We start from the raw sequence: 18,643 nt of genomic DNA, 5'->3' as shown, positions 1-18,643 counted from the left end.
ACAATAAGAACGCTTCAGATGATAGTTGTTTTGCTCTTCTTTCAAAGATTGATTTTCTTTCGTTTTTAGTGAATATTTTCTTAGAGTTTTTAATCTAGTAGTTTTAACATATTATTATTTTTTTAGGATAACTGCTGAACCGGCATTTCCGGAGAAAATAAACGGAAGTAGTAATCTTATTTTGCGGTTTTGCGGTAAGTACTTTAAGTACGCATCCTGAAGTGTATCAAATAAGAAAATCCAAAAACACCGCTGATAGTATTCGCAGGCTCAGCCGATATTTTGTTCGGGAAATGGATGCAAATATCCAGCATATAACGAACCGCTCTATTTTTCCCGTTTGCGCCATGAAAACATCCGTGTAGCAAACTGGATCTTCCCAGAGCTACCTTCCCGAATGTCGGGGATGGATAAATTTACGGCGGATTCTTGTAATCTTGTCAAAGCGAAGAAAACGTCTCATTCCATCCACTGGCTCCGTAAAGGGCTCCGTATACACGACAACCCCGCTCTTCGAGACGCGGTTCTCAACTGGGGAACTTTCCGTGTTGTGTACATTCTAGATACCAAGAGTGTAGCGTCGTCTAATATTGGTTTGAATCTATGGCGATTTTTGCTTCAAGCGCTTGAAGATTTAGATGATAGTCTGAGAAAACTGAACTCTCGCTTGTTTGTTATCCGCGGTCAACCAGCGGATGTCTTCCCCAGATTATTTAGGGAATGGGGAATTACTAGACTGACTTTTGAAGAAGATTCTGAACCGTTTGGGAAGGAGAGAGACTCTGCTATTTGCATGCTGGCAAGGGAAGCCGGAGTTGAAGTCGCCTCTCATAGATCTCATACTCTTTATCACTTGCAAGGGTAAGTTGTTCGGTGATTTTATGATTTGATTACGTAATAATGTGATTGCATTGTGTTTTTAATTCCCTCAGACACAGCAGGTAATACACAAAAATTGTGCCAGACCAATCTCTTATTTTATTTGTTTACCAATAGATCTAGAAAGTATGACTGAACTTTTAAAAGTTCTTGTAATCTTGTACTACCCCCTACCCCCTGATGTACAAGGAAACCTAAAACATACTATCCCCCTACCCCCTGGTGCACAGTGAAGCCTAAAACATATTATCCCCCTACCCCCTGGTGCACAGTGAAGCCTAAAACAAACTATCCCCCTACCCCCTGATTTACAGTGAAGTCTAAAATCTACTATCCCCCTACCCGCTGATGAAGTGAAGACTAAAATCTACTATCCCCCTACCCCCTGATGTAGTGAAGACTAAAATCTACTATCCCCTACCCCCTGATGTACAATGAAGTCTAAAATCTACTATCCCCCTACCCCCTGATTTACAGTGAAGTCTAAAATCTACTATCCCCCTACCCCCCAATGTAGTGAAGACTAAAATCTACTATCCCCCTACCCCCTTATGTAGTGAAAACTAAAATCTACTATCCCCCTACCCCCTGATGTAGTGGAGACTAAAATCTACTATCCCCCTACCCTCTGATGTAGTGAAGACTAAAATCTACTATCCCCCTACCCTCTGATGTAGTGAAGACTAAAATCTACTATCCTATTACCCCCTGATGTAATGGAGACTAAAATCCACTATCCCCCTACCCCCTGGTGCTAGACAGACAGACTACTCTCCCACCAAAGATTGGGTTTCAAGTGAGAACTTCATATGATAGCATGACTTTTCTGACATATTTTTCTTCCACAAATAATTTTCCTTTCTAGAATTATTGATAGAAATGGTGGAACACCGCCTTTGACATATAAGAAGTTCTTGTCCGTTATTGAGGGTATTGCCCCGCCCGATCCCCCTGTGCCGCACATTGACCCAAGTGCACAAGAGCTTGGCCACACCCCTCTGTCAGATAATCATGATGAGTTGTATGGTGTGCCGACCATGGAGGAGCTAGGGCTGGAGACTAGTAAATTATTTGTGGAGGTGTGGCATGGGGGTGAGACAGAAGCTTTGAAGAGACTTGACCGACACCTGGAGAGAAAGGTTAGCACACAAGAGATAAATTCAATATCTAATACTTTCAAATAAAATTTTGAAAAATCACTAGTGATTTTTTTGAAAATTAATATTGCATATTCAATATTTAGATGTAAGAGCATTGAGCTTGTTGAATGCTTCTAAAACCCTTTTTTCTCCTTGTTATCATTATATTCACCAGGCCTGGATAGCAAGCTTTGGGAAGCCCAAAGTTACTAGTGACAGCCTGATGGCTTCTCCAAGCGGGGTGAGTCCCTACCTCAGGTTTGGGTGTCTCTCACCTCGCCTTTTCTACTACAGATTAATGGATCTTTACCGAAAGGTATGTGGATAGTAACCAGTAGGAACTGTTTTGTTAGGTGATTGGACACTGTATAATGTCCACCAAAATCTGGGCCTACTACCTTATCACCTATTTAATTGGCATGGGGTGGGGTCAATTTCTATGGGCCTAATATCACCTATTTAATTGGCATGGGGAGGGGTCAATTTCTATGGGCCTAATATCACCTATTTAATTGGCATGGGGTGGGATCAATTTCTATGGGCCTAATATCACCTATTTAATTGGCATGGGGTGGGGTCAATTTCTAAGGGCCTAATATCACCTATTTAATTGGCATGGGGAGGGGTCAATTTCTATGGGCCTAATATCACCTATTTTATTGGCATGGGGTGGGGTCAATTTCTATGGGCCTAATATCACCTATTTAATTGGCATGGGGTGGGGTCAATTTTTATGGGCCTGATATCACCTATTTAATTGGCATGGGGTGGGATCAATTTTTATGGGCCTAATATCACCTATTTAATTGGCATGGGGAGGGGTCAATTTCTATGGGCCTAATATCACCTATTTAATTGGCATGGGCTGGGGTCAATTTCTATGGGCCTGATATCACCTATTTAATTGGCATGGGGTGGGATCAATTTCTATGGGCCTAATATCACCTATTTAATTGGCATGGGGAGGGGTCAATTTCTATGGGCCTAATATCACCTATTTAATTGGCATGGGCTGGGGTCAATTTCTATGGGCCTGATATCACCTATTTAATTGGCATGGGGTGGGATCAATTTCTATGGGCCTAATATCACCTATTTAATTGGCATGGGGTGGGGTCAATTTTTATGGGCCTGATATCACCTATTTAATTGGCATGGGGTGGGATCAATTTTTATGGGCCTAATATCACCTATTTAATTGGCATGGGGTGGGATCAATTTCTATGGGCCTAATATCACCTATTTAATTGGCAGGGGGTCGGGTCAATTTCTATGGGCCTAATATCACCTATTTAATTGGCATGGGGTGGGGTCAATTTCTATGGGCCTAATATCACCTATTTAATTGGCATGGGGTGGGATCAATTTCTATGGGCCTAATATCACCTATTTAATTGGCAGGGGGTGGGGTCAATTTCTATGGGCCTAATATCACCTATTTAATTGGCATGGGGTGGGATCAATTTCTATGGGCCTAATATCTCCTATTTAATTGGCATGGGGTGGGATCAATTTCTATGGGCCTAATATCACCTATTTAATTGGCAGGGGGTGGGGTCAATTTCTATGGGCCTAATATCACCTATTTAATTGGCATGGGGTGGGGTCAATTTCTATGGGCCTAATATCACCTATTTAATTGGCATGGGGTGGGATCAATTTCTATGGGCCTAATATCACCTATTTAATTGGCATGGGGTGGGGTCAATTTCTATGGGCCTAATATCACCTATTTAATTGGCATGGGGTGGGTTCAATTGCTATGGGCCTAATATCACCTATTTAATTGGCATGGGGTGGGGTCAATTTCTATGGGCCTAATATCACCTATTTAATTGGCATGGGGTGGGATCAATTTCTATGGGCCTAATATCACCTATTTAATTGGCATGGGGTGGGGTCAATTTCTATGGGCCTATATCACCTATTTAATTGGCATGGGATGGGTTCAATTTCTATGGGCCTAATATCACCTATTTAATTGGCATGGGGTGGGGTCAATTTCTATGGGCCTAATATCACCTATTTAATTGGCATGGGGTGGGGTCAATTTCTATGGGCCTATATCACCTATTTAATTGGCATGGGGTGGGTTCAATTTCTATGGGCCTAATATATTTTATTAAAATTTTGTTTATCCATCTAGGTCAAGGGGGGCCCACCGCCTACGTCTCTGTACGGTCAACTTCTTTGGCGAGAATTTTTCTTTGTTGTCTCCACAAACAACCCAAACTTTGACAAGATGGAAAGCAACCCAATCTGTTTGTATATCAAGTGGAGAACAGACAAGCAAGTTGCATCTGATTTGCAGAAATGGACAGATGTAGGGTGTGACATGAGACAAACAAATAACTGCAATTTCCAATACAAATTCTATTGGCAAAATGTTTGAACTGCTAAAATTATTCTTTGGCTTCTGCCATTTAAACTAGCGATTTTTTTTATTGGTCAGCTCCTTTGTGATTGGAAACCATTTCAATGCTGGGCAATGAAAATACTCCAAGGATTTTGAATGACAGATGCAAGAAGGCAATTTAGAAAGTAATTTACATAGCTGGCAAAAGCTTGCAGGATATTGAAAACTGCAGTTAAGGTGGAGATGATTATGGTGACAATGATGATGTTAAGTGATATGGGTGGCAATGATGATGATATTGATTTAATGAGGATCATGGTGATAATGAAGGTGTTAAAGATGATGACAATCATGATATTTAATAATATGGTTGGTGATGACGATGATGATATTAATAATTTCTTTTAATGACGATCATGGTGATAATGAAGATGATAAAGATGATGACAATGATGATGTTTAATAATATGAGTGGTGATGATGATGATGACGATGATGATGTTTAATAGTATTGGTGGTGATGATGATGATATTAATAATTGATGTTAATTACAATCATAATGATAATGAAGATGATAAAGATGATGATGTTTAATAATATGGGTGGAGATGATGATGATAGTGATATTTGCTGTTAATTAGGAACATGATGATAATGAAAATGATAAAGATGATGACAATGATGATGTTTAATAATATGGTGATGATGATGATGACAATGATGATGTTTAATAGTATGGTGGTGATGATGATGATAATGATGATGTTTAATAGTATTGTGGTGATGATGATAATGACAATGATGATGTTTAATAATATTAGTGGTGATGATGATGATATTGATATTTGCTGTTAGTGAGGATCATGATGATAATGAAGATGATAAAGATGATGACAATGATGATGTTTAATAGTATGGGTGGTGATGATGATGATATTGATAATTGATGTTAATTAGGATCATAATGATAATGAAGATGATAAAGATGATGATGTTTAATAATATGGGTGGTGATGATGATGATATTGATTGTAACTATGACAGTGGTAATGTCATAGTTGATGAAAATGATGTAAATGAAGAAGATTTAGATGATTATATGATATTTAATAATATGTGTGGTGATGAAGATACTAATGACAATACTGAATGTTTCTTATGCTGGATGATGATGATGATGATTATTATTATTATGGTTTATTACAGGCCCAGACAGGGTTCCCATGGATAGATGCGATTATGTCCCAACTGAAGCAGGAAGGATGGATCCACTATCTTGCCCGTGTAGCAGTTGCTAGTTTTCTCACAAGAGGCTGCCTTTGGATCAGTTGGGAGGCTGGAATGAAGGTAAACAACAACATATGTTTATTTTATTCCTATCGCATGATACACAGGGTTGTTATAGCTGCAGCTGAAATATGTGATATCCAGTTCAACTAGGTCCAGCAATTACTTGATATAACTAGAAAGACTGCAGGCAAGCTGTAGAAAAAACTAGATGGTATGCGTAGGCATGGTGTAGGCAAGGTATACATCAACACAAGGAAACAAGAGTTGCACTGCATTTCTAGCGTTAGACAAAGGTTTAAAGATAACGTGACACGAAATTCTCTTTTGCTTATTTTGACAAATTGACTAGTCAGCATAGTAGCGTAATAACCCAACAATAATTCCTCCAGTTTTTGATACTTGATTTAAACGGAAACCTGATTTTTGATCCTTTTAAAATGAGCAATTTTGGCAAATTTTCGCATGAAACCGGCGACATCCGAATATCTAATTTGCATATCACTTGTTATGTCAAGAGTTGTACAAGTGGGAGATGGACATTAGACATTCCCATACAAAATAGGACGCCCCCCCCCCCCACCACCCAATATACACATTTGATCGTGGAGCTCGAATCTTCCCCAGAAAATAGCTGAGTGTAACATGAGCAAAGTATCCATAAGAAATCCTGCAGCAATTGGAGCGGTGATTTCTATTTAATTTTTTTTAAAAGCTTTTGAACACCATTTGCGCAAACCACCCAATTTTTTGGCAAACTCACTCCTTTTCGATCACAATTGTGATCAAAGAAATAGGATATACGCTGTAAATAATTACGAGACGATATTACAAGGCAAAAAGTAACGCATTTATATTTCGGCAAAGCAGAATGCATATTTTAAAAGCATCTATGCTTTCAAATAATACAGAGAAAAAAATGTTTATATTTTTTTAGTCCAATTTATTGCGAATTGTCACAAGAACAAAACACACTCTTAGAAGAACATTTTTTACGCACTAAACAATGCACTAAATAATGAAACCTATAGATTACAAGGAAAGCAAGCTATCTACACAAAGAGATAAAAAAATGTCAAGATATCAAACTCAAAGAGAAATGACTGGAAAACTAGAATCTAAAAAGTAGGTTGAGATGCAAGGACTGAGAATCATCAATGAGTGAACGGCAAAAAAAACTTGATTCTATTTACTTCTCTTAATAAACAAACAAACAAATGCAGTATTTATAATGTTTTTTTAACGAAAAACTACCATCAAGACTTGGTATATGTGAAAGGCTATGCACAACAACTGCACAAATGTACATTTACTAGAATACAAAGCGTACGGTGCGATAAGAAAACACTCACAAGAAAACTTGCACCCTTCACTGTGCTTTTCTTGGCTCTAGAACAAATTCAAATTTTATATTTACCCTTCCTCCCTCCCGATTGTAAGGACGGATTATTGTCGATAATTAGACTGTTCGTTTTGTAGAGAAATATCATTCCTTGAATGACTGAATCAATCCTGTTGTCAATCGGCGCGGTTAAAACAAACTATTTCGCTTTTCCAGTTTGTCAATTTGTTGTACTTTGAGGCTTAACAGTGAATCATATTATTACAATTGCATGTGGTTCTTTCAACATTTTCCACCCCGGGGTGCTGTTTGAAGGTGAACTGGTATTTTTGCGAGTTTACTAACTTTAGTGAAGTTGTTCGCCCTGTCTTGGTTTTATGGCCGTTCGCATTCGCACGTGGAAGAAATCGTTTTTCTACAACTCAGTTTGCGAATAAAAATGCATTGAAATGAAGTCCAATCCAATAGAACATATTCTAATAATCAAACCATTCATCCTTACCGGTAAAAATGAAGCGTAGTGCTCAGAACAAGCCAAAATAATCCGGTTGAAATTCATATGCTTGAAAGAACCGATCGACTCGAACTGGTAAACACTCCAGTGATGTCTTTTTATTCCATTCACTTCAGGTTTCGATTAAATCCCTATCTTAGGGATAGAAAAAAGTTATTCTTGGATCCATTGCTTGAACATTGTAATCATCTTTCTTTACCAAGTCTTGAAAAGCGAGGGAATGGAACTGGAACCCCATCAAGTGTGTACAACTCTTGACGCCAGCCAATCAAAAAAAAGTCGCCAAGACAAGACATTTTCAAAACACGATTACAAAAATTCCTGTAATCAATAAGCACAAAGGCAGTTCTAAAACCAGACATTGATAGCTATATGTTGTTATAAAAGCTTATATATTTTTCGTGTCATGGTCTCTTTAACATACCTTTTCAACAGTGCAGCAATTACTTGGTACTTCACTTCGCACCATATCTAACCTGCCCAAGTTTTTAGTCAAAAAGCAAACTAGCAGGGAATCCCCTACTTCACCCTAGGTTATTTACCTCTAACAGTTTACTCACGAGAAAATCACACCATAGCTAATAGTTGTCAACCCAACTTGAATGGAAATCTTGTGAAATAAGGTGAAGTAAATTTGTGGAAAAAACCCAAGAGAGACAATGCGGGTGAATACAGAGAATGTATGAACATTCTTACAAAAATAATGCTTGTGATGAGGTCCTAAATCTTGTGACACCCATCTTAATCATACCTGTCAACTCTCCCGCATTAGGCGGGAGTCTCAAGATTTTGGACCCCTTCTCCCACTCTCCCGCGTTAAGCACCAAATCTCTCACACTTTTTCACTATTTTTACCCCTTTCGAAAAAATATTCTATAGAAAATTATATTTTGCCTATTTTATATTTAAAACAATAATTCCCTTTTGTAGTGCAATTTATCTAACACCCTCGTGAGATCTATAAGTGGATTTGTTTGTGAGAGCTTTCTTATGGCAAAGCCTGTGAGGTTATACCCACCCCCAAAAAATGAATATACCCCACCCTTCCCCCCCAAAAATGAATATACCTCACCCCTCCTCCCCCAAAATTCTTGAGATTTTCAGAGGTTGATAGGTATGCTTAATGCGTGTGAGTTGACGGCTATGCCAGGGCAACAGTTAGCAATGACCTCGGTAAAAAGATCTTAGGCCAAGGGGAGCTAGGATTTGTAAACCCTAGTTGCTCAACCGAGTTTCCCTCCAAACATGGCATCTAAACTGGCTTCTTTTGTGGGGTGCAAGTCTCCAAGTAGATAAAGCAATATAAACTTATATTGTCTTGTATACTGTAAATACCTTTTACAAAAGGCTGAGCTGTCAAAACAATGAAATATCTAAAGAGTCCAGAATTCAGCTCTAAGCACGTAAGATTCCTCAGTGTGACAAAAATTGATGTATCAATGACAGCTTTTGACATGTTTAATCCCCAAGTGACAGTGCTCTGTCATGACAACTTTTTAGACCAACCCAAGTCCTAACCCAGGGGGTTATTTTTCTTGCAAGTAAAAAGTTAAAGGAAAATATGCCTGGCTTTCCAAAGTATGTCCCTACCCCCGCCCCCTGGAGTTCAGTTTTTTTAAATATGGCACTGATTATTTGGCCAGGTATTTGATTACAAACAACTTATGTCCAGGTATTTATTTAATTATTGTTCACTCTATTTTTCCAGGTATTTGCAGAACACCTTCTAGATGCTGACTGGAGCTCAAATGCTGGTAACTGGATGTGGTGGTCATATAGTGCTTTCTCCCAACAGTTTTTTAATCCCCCGTGTCCTGTGGAATTCAGTAAGAGTCTAGACGCTAGTGGTGACTATATAAGGTAATTATTAAGGTAACAATGACTATATAAGGTAGTGGTGACTATATAAGGTAGTGGTGACTATATAAGGTAACAATGACTATATAAGGTAGTGGTGACTATATAAGGTAAGGATGACTATATAAGGTAGTGGTGACTATACAAGGTAGTTGTGACTATATAAGGTACTGGTGACTATATAAGGTAGTGGTGACTATATAAGGTAGCAACGAATATAAGGTAGTGGTGACTATATAAGGTAGCAACGAATATAAGGTAGTGGTGACTATTTAAGGTAACTATAGTAGTGACTTTATAAGGTGACAATGACTATATAAAGTAGGGGTGACTATATAAGGTAATTATAGTGGTGACTATATAAGGGTATTATAGTGGTGACTTTATAAGGTAGTGGTGACTATTTAAGGTAGTGGTGACTATATAAGGTAGTGGTGACTATATAAGGTAGGGGTGACTATATAAGGTAGTGGTGACCATATAAGGTAGTGGTGACTATATAAGGTAGTGGTGACCATATAAGGTTGTTGTGACTATATGAGGCAGTGCTGGTTGATAAAAAAGCTTCCTGTATTTTGTATAATGGAAGCCAGAAAGCAATATGATTTAGCTGTTGGAAATCATTGGCAAGAGGTCACAGAATATTGGAAATCATTGTAGATGAGGAGTAATTCTGTTGTTCTTTTAACACAAGGAAATACCTGCCCGTCCTGAAGGGCTTCCCCGCCCGGTATATTCACGAGCCGTGGAAGGCACCATTAAACGTGCAAAAAATGGCCAAGTGCATCATAGGAAAATCCTACCCTTCACCAATGGTTGATCACGAAAAAGCTGTTAGTAAGAATATGGAGGAAATGACAAGCGTATACAAGTCTGTTATTCAGTATAGGATATCAGGTAAGAGAGGGGGGGGCAGGGTAATAAGGGATGGGATAAGGGGAACAGGGTCAAATAAAACATTATGGTAATCACAAGACAAGCTAGGACTATATGGTCTGCAAGAGGCTTGTGAAACACATGCACAATTCCCCGCACATTTTGATGATCAAAGTGGCAGGTACTGTTATGACATAACTTGAGACATCTTTGCATATGTAAATTTCATGCTACGTATCTGATTGGTTTACCCCTAAGAAGCAACTGCAACAACTGGATGGCAGTCTGCAGCTGTGTGCATGATCGTACAGAATATCCCCTTGTTTGGTTTGCATGTTTTGGAAACAGGCAAACAAGTCCGTATCAGCTGCCATTTTGTCATCCATGCAAAATACCAAGTTTGGGAAGCTATGGCTATTGTAATATTTCAATTAAACTCGCCAAGTGAAATCTAAATATTTGTTTTTTAGGTGTTTCTTTTTTAATCAAAACAGTGACAAAGCTGTGCCTGGCAACGGCTCTTTAAGTAATATGTTGAGCAGTCTTTCTGGTTTTAGTTTTTTCATGGTTTCAATTTGTGGCTATGTCAGGTAACACTGCATTGTAAAAGGCATGTTAGCGTGGTGTTAACTACAACATTATCTCTTGCAGTGCTGTCTTCAGAAGAAAAGCAGATAGAAGAAACCAAATCACAGTTTCAAATGCCAGAGACTTCAATGCATTGACAACTGTATTACAAACATTTTAGGCAACTATAAAATTTTACAGAAAGAGTGATTTTTATGCTTGGATAAGAACGTTATCAAAAAAGATAAGAACGTTAGAAAAAAATAAGACTGAGTAGGAAGCGGGGGGGGGGGGGGGGGGGGGGGCGCATGATAGCAAGGAAGTTGAAGGAGTTTGTTACAGGGGGTTTATTCCTCCCCCTGGCAACACTGTTCCAAGATTATCAGGGAACCAAATGCTTCTGGTGCAAAACATGTTGGAAACCTAAATCCAGGGACAATCTACATCCATCCATCGGCCTCTAATATGATGGCTGAAAAAAGATCCATGTAATAGCATGTCGGTCGTGTTTTACTTGCTTAGGCCATTTTGCTTTTCTTTGGTCACCATCATGTTCTGCCTGGTGCACTTTGCCAGTTAGATTGTCATCAAAGTCTTGTATATTTTATCACCTTTACTTTGCCATTCAGATTGTCATCAAAGTCTTGTATATTTTATCACTTCACACCTTAGAAATAAATGAAATTTTACACTAATTTACTTGTTGTTGGAACCTGAGCAAGCAGCAGTCTTAGAAATTTTGTCACTAAGCAACCCTCTGACTTTGGCTTTCGTTTTATTTTTAAGTATGAAAATTATAAGCCTTTTAAGATATGATCTGTTTTAAAAGAGCTGTTATCTTAGGTGCATGTTTTTTTTGATGACAACAAGGTAGTATTGAAGTAACTGTTACTGTATCCTAGAGATGGGCATTACCTAACAATCTTTCCCACGTAGTACATGATCCACTCCAATCCACAAGGACAATGTCTTGTTAGATGAGGATCCGGCTGCAAGAACGCACTCCTCAATAAATGCCAAACAACTGAGCTGGCAGTTAGAAAATATTATATGCTTTGGTTGCAATGTTAGCCCATTCTCTACAGAACTCAGAACACTTGAGAGTCTATATAAGTTTATGGTCTGGTTTTGATGCACAGTTGCCAGGAAACAGTTTGGGAATACTGCAAAGATGCCATGGCCATTTTTACTGCTTGGTAAGCAAATTTGTTTGATGCTGTCCTTGCACATAAACCATAAGCAGCCATCAGTGTCAGAAAGGATGGCAGTGTTGAGCGAGACATGTTGAATTTCCTGGACGTGGAGGGTGTCATTGGATGGGAAGCTTAGACAAGTTGACACAAACTTTGTGTCACCTGACTCACTCAGAAGTGTACTATCAGGGTGTTCAAACTTTGCGGGTGTAAAGATGCGAACTCCCCCTGCCTCTCCCACTACAATAGATGGCATTGAGGTCTTTTCTGGGAAAATCAAGGAAATCTCTTGCACCATCAGAGATGGTTTAAGAATAGTCACTAGCTCAAAAGAGATTGTGACATCCATTTTTATGCAATGCCATAGCAAAACTATTCCTGGACGAACGGCTAACGCAAGATATGAACCAATAGTGTCCAACTTGAGGTTTGCTTGGCCTAACAAAAAATCTGAAATGTTAACCAGTGCCTTGAATTTGCCTTCATTAAGGTGCGACTTGTTAACATCTTGAACAACAACTTCCTTAGCAGTGAACCCCAATGACGTCATCACATCCCAAACCCTGAACTCAATCATGGGCCTCCCCTTGCTGCACGTTCCTATGGCAACCAGAGACATGCCTTCATTCTCATGACACAGGAATCCCACACAGCACCCATCATCAAGGGTCAATGGTGCAGTTTCTCGCTTGAGGGAATGGACCTCAGTTTTCCTATCCGAGTATTCTATGGCGGCGAACAGTCCTTTGCTGTTATTTGTGACGATCCTCTGGATCGTCTGTCGTGCCTTCAACGTTTGAAACCACATTTTTAGCAGTACTTGATTGTTGTCCTTGATTATCGGTAACAAACTTTCTTCCAAAATACAAGTGTACTTCTTATCCTAATAATAGTTCCAGCTTGAGGAAAATCTATATTTTCTGGTCCTATTGGTCTAATAAATTCGAATATTTGTCCAAAGACTGAATGAAGGACATTTGTTGTAGGCAAAAATCATGACGATGACTGCAATTTTTAAGACCAGCGGCTACACCACAGGGTACCCATTCGTGGCCAAAAAATATGGCAAAAAAAGCGAGAAGGCCCTCGATACGGTATGAAAAGAAACACTTTCCCACCAAAGTATAAATGCAGCGAAGCTTATTCATATTTTTTTTTGTCTTTTTGTCTTTTTGATTTTATTTACTTGTTACAATTTTATTCCTCCAACTCGGGAGACCTGTTGTTCTTCCCAGTCTTTCCCCGTCAAACATTTCCAATATGGTGTCCAAACACGTGTGTTTTTAAAACTCGCGGTTTACGATTAACGCGTTTATAACAATCTGAAAGTAGGATCTCCTCACTTGAGACTCATCGGACACAAGGAGACTTTTGTTTTCCACCAGCATGGTACAGAAAAAGGACAAAAATACGTTTAAATTTCAGCGTTTCGCTGAACGTGTTTCGAACATTCGTCTGGACATTTCGCATCGCGTGGAGAAACGTACAGAATCACCCGACGAAACTGAAACGTTTTGTTACGATTCTCTTCTTAAATGGCGCGAACTAAACTGTACTCTGCATTTCCAGCAAGCAGCCAGGGAACTTCAACCGCTAGTTCAAACGCTTGCGCAACTAGTTCACCATGAAACTCAAGTCATTGAGATTTTAAAGAAACATTTGCAAATCTCGGACAGCCTTGCGTTGGAGCCATTATTGGATTTTCTTGTGAACTTGGCAAGAGACTTGCAGAATGATTTTTACCCTTATTTCAAGGACTTCTTTCATATCTTAGTGCATTTGTTGAGTGTGAATTCTCAGGATAGTGTCTTTCTTGAGCAAGTGTTCTCTGCTTTGGGATACCTGTTTAAGTTTCTATGGAGATACATGATCAAAGATATGGACAATGTTTACAGGTAAGTATTAACAATAACGGCACTCCTGCTACTGCCAGCAATGTTGGGATAACATTCTGCAATGTTTAGTGAAGAAATGTTGTGAATGTGTTACATGTAGCGGGGCCACCCAACATGGTTTGCATCTACATCCCAACACTACAAAATGTTGTGCATCCACCTAGCAACATCTTACAATGCAAAACAGCATCAAACAACATGACGTACATATAACACAACATTTTGCAACACCGTTCACGATCATGCAACTTGATGCATACCTGTCAACCCCAGAAATTCTCAAGGCTTGATTTTTTTGTGGGAGGGGTGGGGTATATTCACTTTTTTTTTAGGGGGGGGGGGTGGGAATACCCTTGCCAGCGTTTGCCGTATAAAAGACTCTGGCATACAAATTCACTCATCATCTCACAAGAGTGTTTGATAAAATTGTGCTATGCAAGGGAGCAATAAAAAATGCTCAGGTCTACATAATTCCATGATTTGCATAGGTCTTACTAATTGTTTAGCAAAACCAACCCATCTAATGCTAGAAATACTGTAAATAGTGTTACTGTTACATGTAAATACAAACAGCCCTTCAAAGTCCTCTTACAAACTGTAAAAAAGCCCACCTTGTATTAGGTATGTATTATGTATTAGGTATGACATATTAGTAAATTGGTGAGTCCACAACTGAGCACAATTACAATAAAGTATGATTACAATAAAGTATGATTATGATAAAGTATGGTGACGATATTATGATACCTTCTTTTTTCCTAGTTTGTACTCACCTCTCCTGAGTCAACAACACAAACTTCATATCCAACAATTTGCAGCAGAGAGCTTTGCCTTTCTGGCAAGAAAAGCCAAGGACCAAAACAAACTACTGGACATGTTGTTTAGCTCTCTGGACGGCCAGGAAGACCTGGGACAAGGCGTCGGGTTTTTGTGCTTTGAGATGATCAAAGGTGTCAGGAAGCAGTTTCACTCACAAACTGACTTCTTACTTCCCATCATGCTTAGCAAACTTGGCCCTGCTCAGAAAAAAGTTTCACTAGAGCTTCCTTGGAATTTGGTGAGTGGTCCATGTTGGAATTTGGTTAGTGGTCCATGTTGGGATTTGGTGAGTGGTCCATGTTGGAATTTGGTGAGTGTTCCTTGTTGGTATTTGGTGAGTGGTCCATGTTGGTATTTGGTGAGTGGTCCGTGTTGGTATTTGGTGAGTGGTCCATGTTGGTATTTGGTGAGTGATCCATTTTGGTATTTGGTGAGTGGTCCATGTTGGTATTTGGTGAGTGGTCCATGTTGGTATTTGGTGAGTGGTCCATGTTGGAATTTGGTGAGTGGTCCATGTTGGTATTTGGTGAGTGGTCCATGTTGGTATTTGGTGAGTGGTCCTTGTTGGTATTTGGTGAGTGGTCCGTGTTGGTATTTGGTGAGTGGTCCATGTTGGAATTTGGTGAGTGGTCCATGTTGGTATTTGGTGAGTGGTCCATGTTGGTATTTGGTGAGTGGTCCATGTTGGTATTTGGTGAGTGGTCCGTGTTGGTATTTGGTGAGTGGTTCATGTTGGTATTTGGTGAGTGGTCCATGTTGGTATTTGGTGAGTGGTCGGTGTTGGTATTTGGTGAGTGGTCCATGTTGGTATTTGGTGAGTGGTCCGTGTTGGTATTTGGTGAGTGGTCCATGTTGGTATTTGGTGAGTGATCCATTTTGGTATTTGGTGAGTGGTCCATGTTGGTATTTGGTGAGTGGTCCATGTTGGAATTTGGTGAGTGGTCCATGTTGGTATTTGGTGAGTGGTCCATGTTGGTATTTGGTGAGTGGTCCTTGTTGGTATTTGGTGAGTGGTCCGTGTTGGTATTTGGTGAGTGGTCCATGTTGGAATTTGGTGAGTGGTCCATGTTGGTATTTGGTGAGTGGTCCATGTTGGTATTTGGTGAGTGGTCCATGTTGGTATTTGGTGAGTGGTCTGTGTTGGTATTTGGTGAGTGGTTCATGTTGGTATTTGGTGAGTGGTCCATGTTGGTATTTGGTGAGTGGTCTGTGTTGGTATTTGGTGAGTGGTCCATGTTGGAATTTGGTGTGTGGTCCATGTTGGAATTTGGTGTGTGGTCCATGTTGGTATTTGGTGAGTGGTCAATGTTGGTATTTGGTGAGTGGTCCATGTTGGTATTTGGTAAGTGGTCCATGTTGGAATTTGGTGAGTGGTCCGTGTTGGTATTTGGTGAGTGGTCCATGTTGGTATTTGGTGAGTGGTCCATGTTGGTATTTGGTGAGTGGTCCTTGTTGGTATTAGGTGAGTTGTTCTTGTTTATGTGTAAAGACAAACTGCAAGTAAATGGCAATCTACCCTATTTCCTGGCCTATAATGCACACCTTTTTACTCCCAAAATGATTTTGAAAAACGAGGTGCGCATTATATGCAGAACCCATTGTTTTCGGTATGATAAAAAGCGGAAATCAAAAGGAAAATGCAGCGATTCCATTGTAGGTGGGAAATTGGTATATATAATATTTACATATTTTGATACCTCCATTAATTTGTTTTGGAAAGAAATCTAGATATTTTTGTTTGAATTTGGTAAATTGAAAATTATGACTCTCTTTACATATTACGTAATTATTTGTCTACATGGAAATAAAGCAATAAAAAAGGTGTGAGTGGAAATGGCCCAATCAGTCAAAATCAAAATACTTTACTGACTTACAGTCCATCTTATCCCTTCAGGTTCATCAAAGTTTATCTCACACTATCAAGCTGATTATCAAGTTCACTAGCAAAGAGCATGGAGAGATCATCGAGAGATGCCTGACCTCAGAGATTGACAGACTGCTATCCCTTGAGCCTTTGCAAGGTGTGGCCAATCACTTGAGCTCTGCCTTGGAGCTCCTGGAGATCTGGATCTCCAGCAATACAGGGCAGCTAGTGTCTCATCCTGCTGCTGTTTGTCAGGTATGTTTTGTTGCTCAGTTGCTGAGGACAGTCAGTCATACCAGGACAGTCATTAAATCAGTCAAGCAGTCAGTCATACCAGGGCAGTCAGTAAATCAGTCAAGCAGTCAGTCATACCAGGACAGTCAGTAAATCAGTCAGACAGTCAGTTATATCAAGAAAGTCAGTAAATCAGTCAGACAGTCAGTCATACCAGGACAGTTAGTAAATCAGTCAAGCAGTCAGTCATACCAGGACAGTCATTAAATCAGTCAAGCAGTCAGTCATACCAGGACAGTCATTAAATCAGTCAAGCAGTCAGTCATACCAGGGCAGTCAGTAAATCAGTCAAGCAGTCAGTCATACCAGGACAGTCAGTAAATCAGTCAGACAGTCAGTAATATCAGGACAGTTAGTAAATCAGTCAAGCAGTCAGTCATACCAGGACAGTCAGTAAATCAGTCAAGCAGTAAATCAGTCATTCAGTCAGCTGTGAGTCAGTCAGTGGGTCATCAGTCAGTAAATAATCACTTAGTCAATCAGTCAGGTTTCCGGTGGGTCATTGAGTAAGAAATCCCTATTTCCACAGGTTTTACTCCATCTCTTGAAGATCCCTTCCCTCCTGATTCAAGCCTCATCATCCATGCTCAAGTTGGCTTGCTGTCTTCTCATTTCAAATTTCCCTGAAGTCGTTAGCCAAAGGCTCCACAAGCAACTTATCAAAGCAATATTCACAAGCTCACTCCCTTTACATCAACTATTCTCATTTTCTAAGACACTCCTTAGATGGGATCAGTTTCGTGAGGACGTGATGCCCCTGCTGCTAGAAATCTGCCAGAGAGAGCTACTCAAAAAGTCCAGTGAGGTTGAGGAAGTTATCTTCCTTTTGGCTGAGGTGGTTTTAAGTGGCTTGCTGACAGAGCAAGGTGGACCTGTATCTGTGGAATCCAAGAAAGGGCTTTTACTTTTTCCAAAAGCAGCCACAAAAGCAGGAAAAGTGATTACTGAGAGGTTTCTAGAAGTTCTTCAAGTGAAGTCAAATTCATGTCTGGCACTGGCTTGGGGTTCTCTAGTCTGCTTGCCTTGCATCAGGTGAGACTGTGTGATTTTATGCACACTTGGGTAATCTAAAGAATTGTTTGAAGGAAAAGCATAATATGTGCCACACAAACATAAAACATGACAGTTTAGATAAATCATGATTACAACACACTGCATAAGGAAGAGAACTTCCAATAAACACAATCCATTCTCTGACTTGTTGAGTTGTTTTAAGTGTATGAACCATAATTGAACATACATTTGTCAGGCCGCTGGATCATGACTTGTGCAGCAAGGGGGTGCTTGAGCTGATTTGTAAGATAACCGCTATCCAGTTCAATGGGGAGACCGATGATGAGGTAGCAAACCAGTGGATGTTTGTGTTGGCCCAAGCTGTCCAGACCTATCTTCTTATTAAGCCTTCTCCTGGTGCCACAGATTTGGGAATTGAAATGGTTTCTGATTTACTAAGGTACAGAAAGCCAATAGCAAATCCATCCCCCCCCCCCCCTCATAGGACCTCCCACCATATGTTTGTATATTGGTGCCTTTGAAATACCCCCTCTCATCCCCCCTCAAATTATCTCCCGCCATATGTTTGTATATTAGTGCCTCCCCCCCCCCCCCCCCCCCCCGTGAAGTGTCCTAAACCCGTCCCTGTGGTCAAGGAGCACCTTTATTACAATTGCGTATACAGTAGCATGCCATTGCTGTCATATCCATTAATTGCTTCAGGTATGTGAACCCACCCCCACCTGTCAGTCCCCACATCCTAACAC

General features: G+C 39.9%; 3 protein-coding genes across 6 annotated transcripts in view; 2 read left to right on the top strand and 1 right to left on the bottom strand.

The window, feature by feature from the left end:
* The first annotated feature begins 242 nt into the window (after positions 1–242).
* On the top strand, positions 243–11,011 carry LOC5504485 (cryptochrome-1). 3 transcript variants are annotated; one of them, XM_048722608.1, is made up of 9 exons: positions 243–861; positions 1,745–2,018; positions 2,194–2,334; positions 4,165–4,341; positions 5,582–5,722; positions 9,227–9,365; positions 9,867–9,879; positions 10,070–10,272; positions 10,903–11,011. In XM_048722608.1, the coding sequence occupies exons 1-9, from the start codon at positions 398–400 to the stop codon at positions 10,974–10,976; spliced, it is 1,626 nt and encodes a 541-aa protein (XP_048578565.1). In that variant the 5' UTR covers positions 243–397; the 3' UTR covers positions 10,977–11,011. The 3 variants fall into 3 exon arrangements, with proteins under 3 accessions (XP_048578565.1, XP_048578566.1, XP_048578564.1); XM_048722609.1 differs by lacking the exon at positions 9,867–9,879 and having other exon boundaries at positions 2,194–2,259; positions 9,227–9,378; XM_048722607.1 differs by lacking the exon at positions 9,867–9,879 and having other exon boundaries at positions 250–861; positions 9,227–9,378.
* Positions 11,012–11,416: 405 nt separating this feature from the next.
* Positions 11,417–13,027, bottom strand: LOC116609355. The gene has a single exon (XM_032370191.2). The coding sequence runs from the start codon at positions 12,817–12,819 to the stop codon at positions 11,734–11,736; it is 1,086 nt and encodes a 361-aa protein (XP_032226082.2). The 5' UTR covers positions 12,820–13,027; the 3' UTR covers positions 11,417–11,733.
* A 200-nt stretch (positions 13,028–13,227) lies between these two features.
* LOC5504480 (small subunit processome component 20 homolog) overlaps positions 13,228–18,643 on the top strand; it is a 41,329-nt gene continuing 35,913 nt past the window's right edge. Inside the window, exons 1-5 of one of the 2 annotated variants that reach the window (XM_048722629.1) lie at positions 13,228–13,906; positions 14,669–14,963; positions 16,620–16,844; positions 17,413–17,915; positions 18,133–18,336. In XM_048722629.1, the coding sequence (XP_048578586.1) occupies positions 13,398–13,906; positions 14,669–14,963; positions 16,620–16,844; positions 17,413–17,915; positions 18,133–18,336 (1,736 nt within the window). In that variant the 5' untranslated portion in view covers positions 13,228–13,397. The remainder of the gene's footprint in view (positions 13,907–14,668; positions 14,964–16,619; positions 16,845–17,412; positions 17,916–18,132; positions 18,337–18,643) is intronic. The other variant, XM_048722627.1, reaches the window with a different exon arrangement.

Source organism: Nematostella vectensis, chromosome 15 (assembly GCF_932526225.1).
Source record: "Nematostella vectensis chromosome 15, jaNemVect1.1, whole genome shotgun sequence".
Lineage (NCBI taxonomy): Eukaryota > Metazoa > Cnidaria > Anthozoa > Actiniaria > Edwardsiidae > Nematostella > Nematostella vectensis.
The sequence above is the reverse complement of the archived record's forward strand: the minus strand, read 5'-3'. Positions and strand labels throughout refer to the sequence as shown.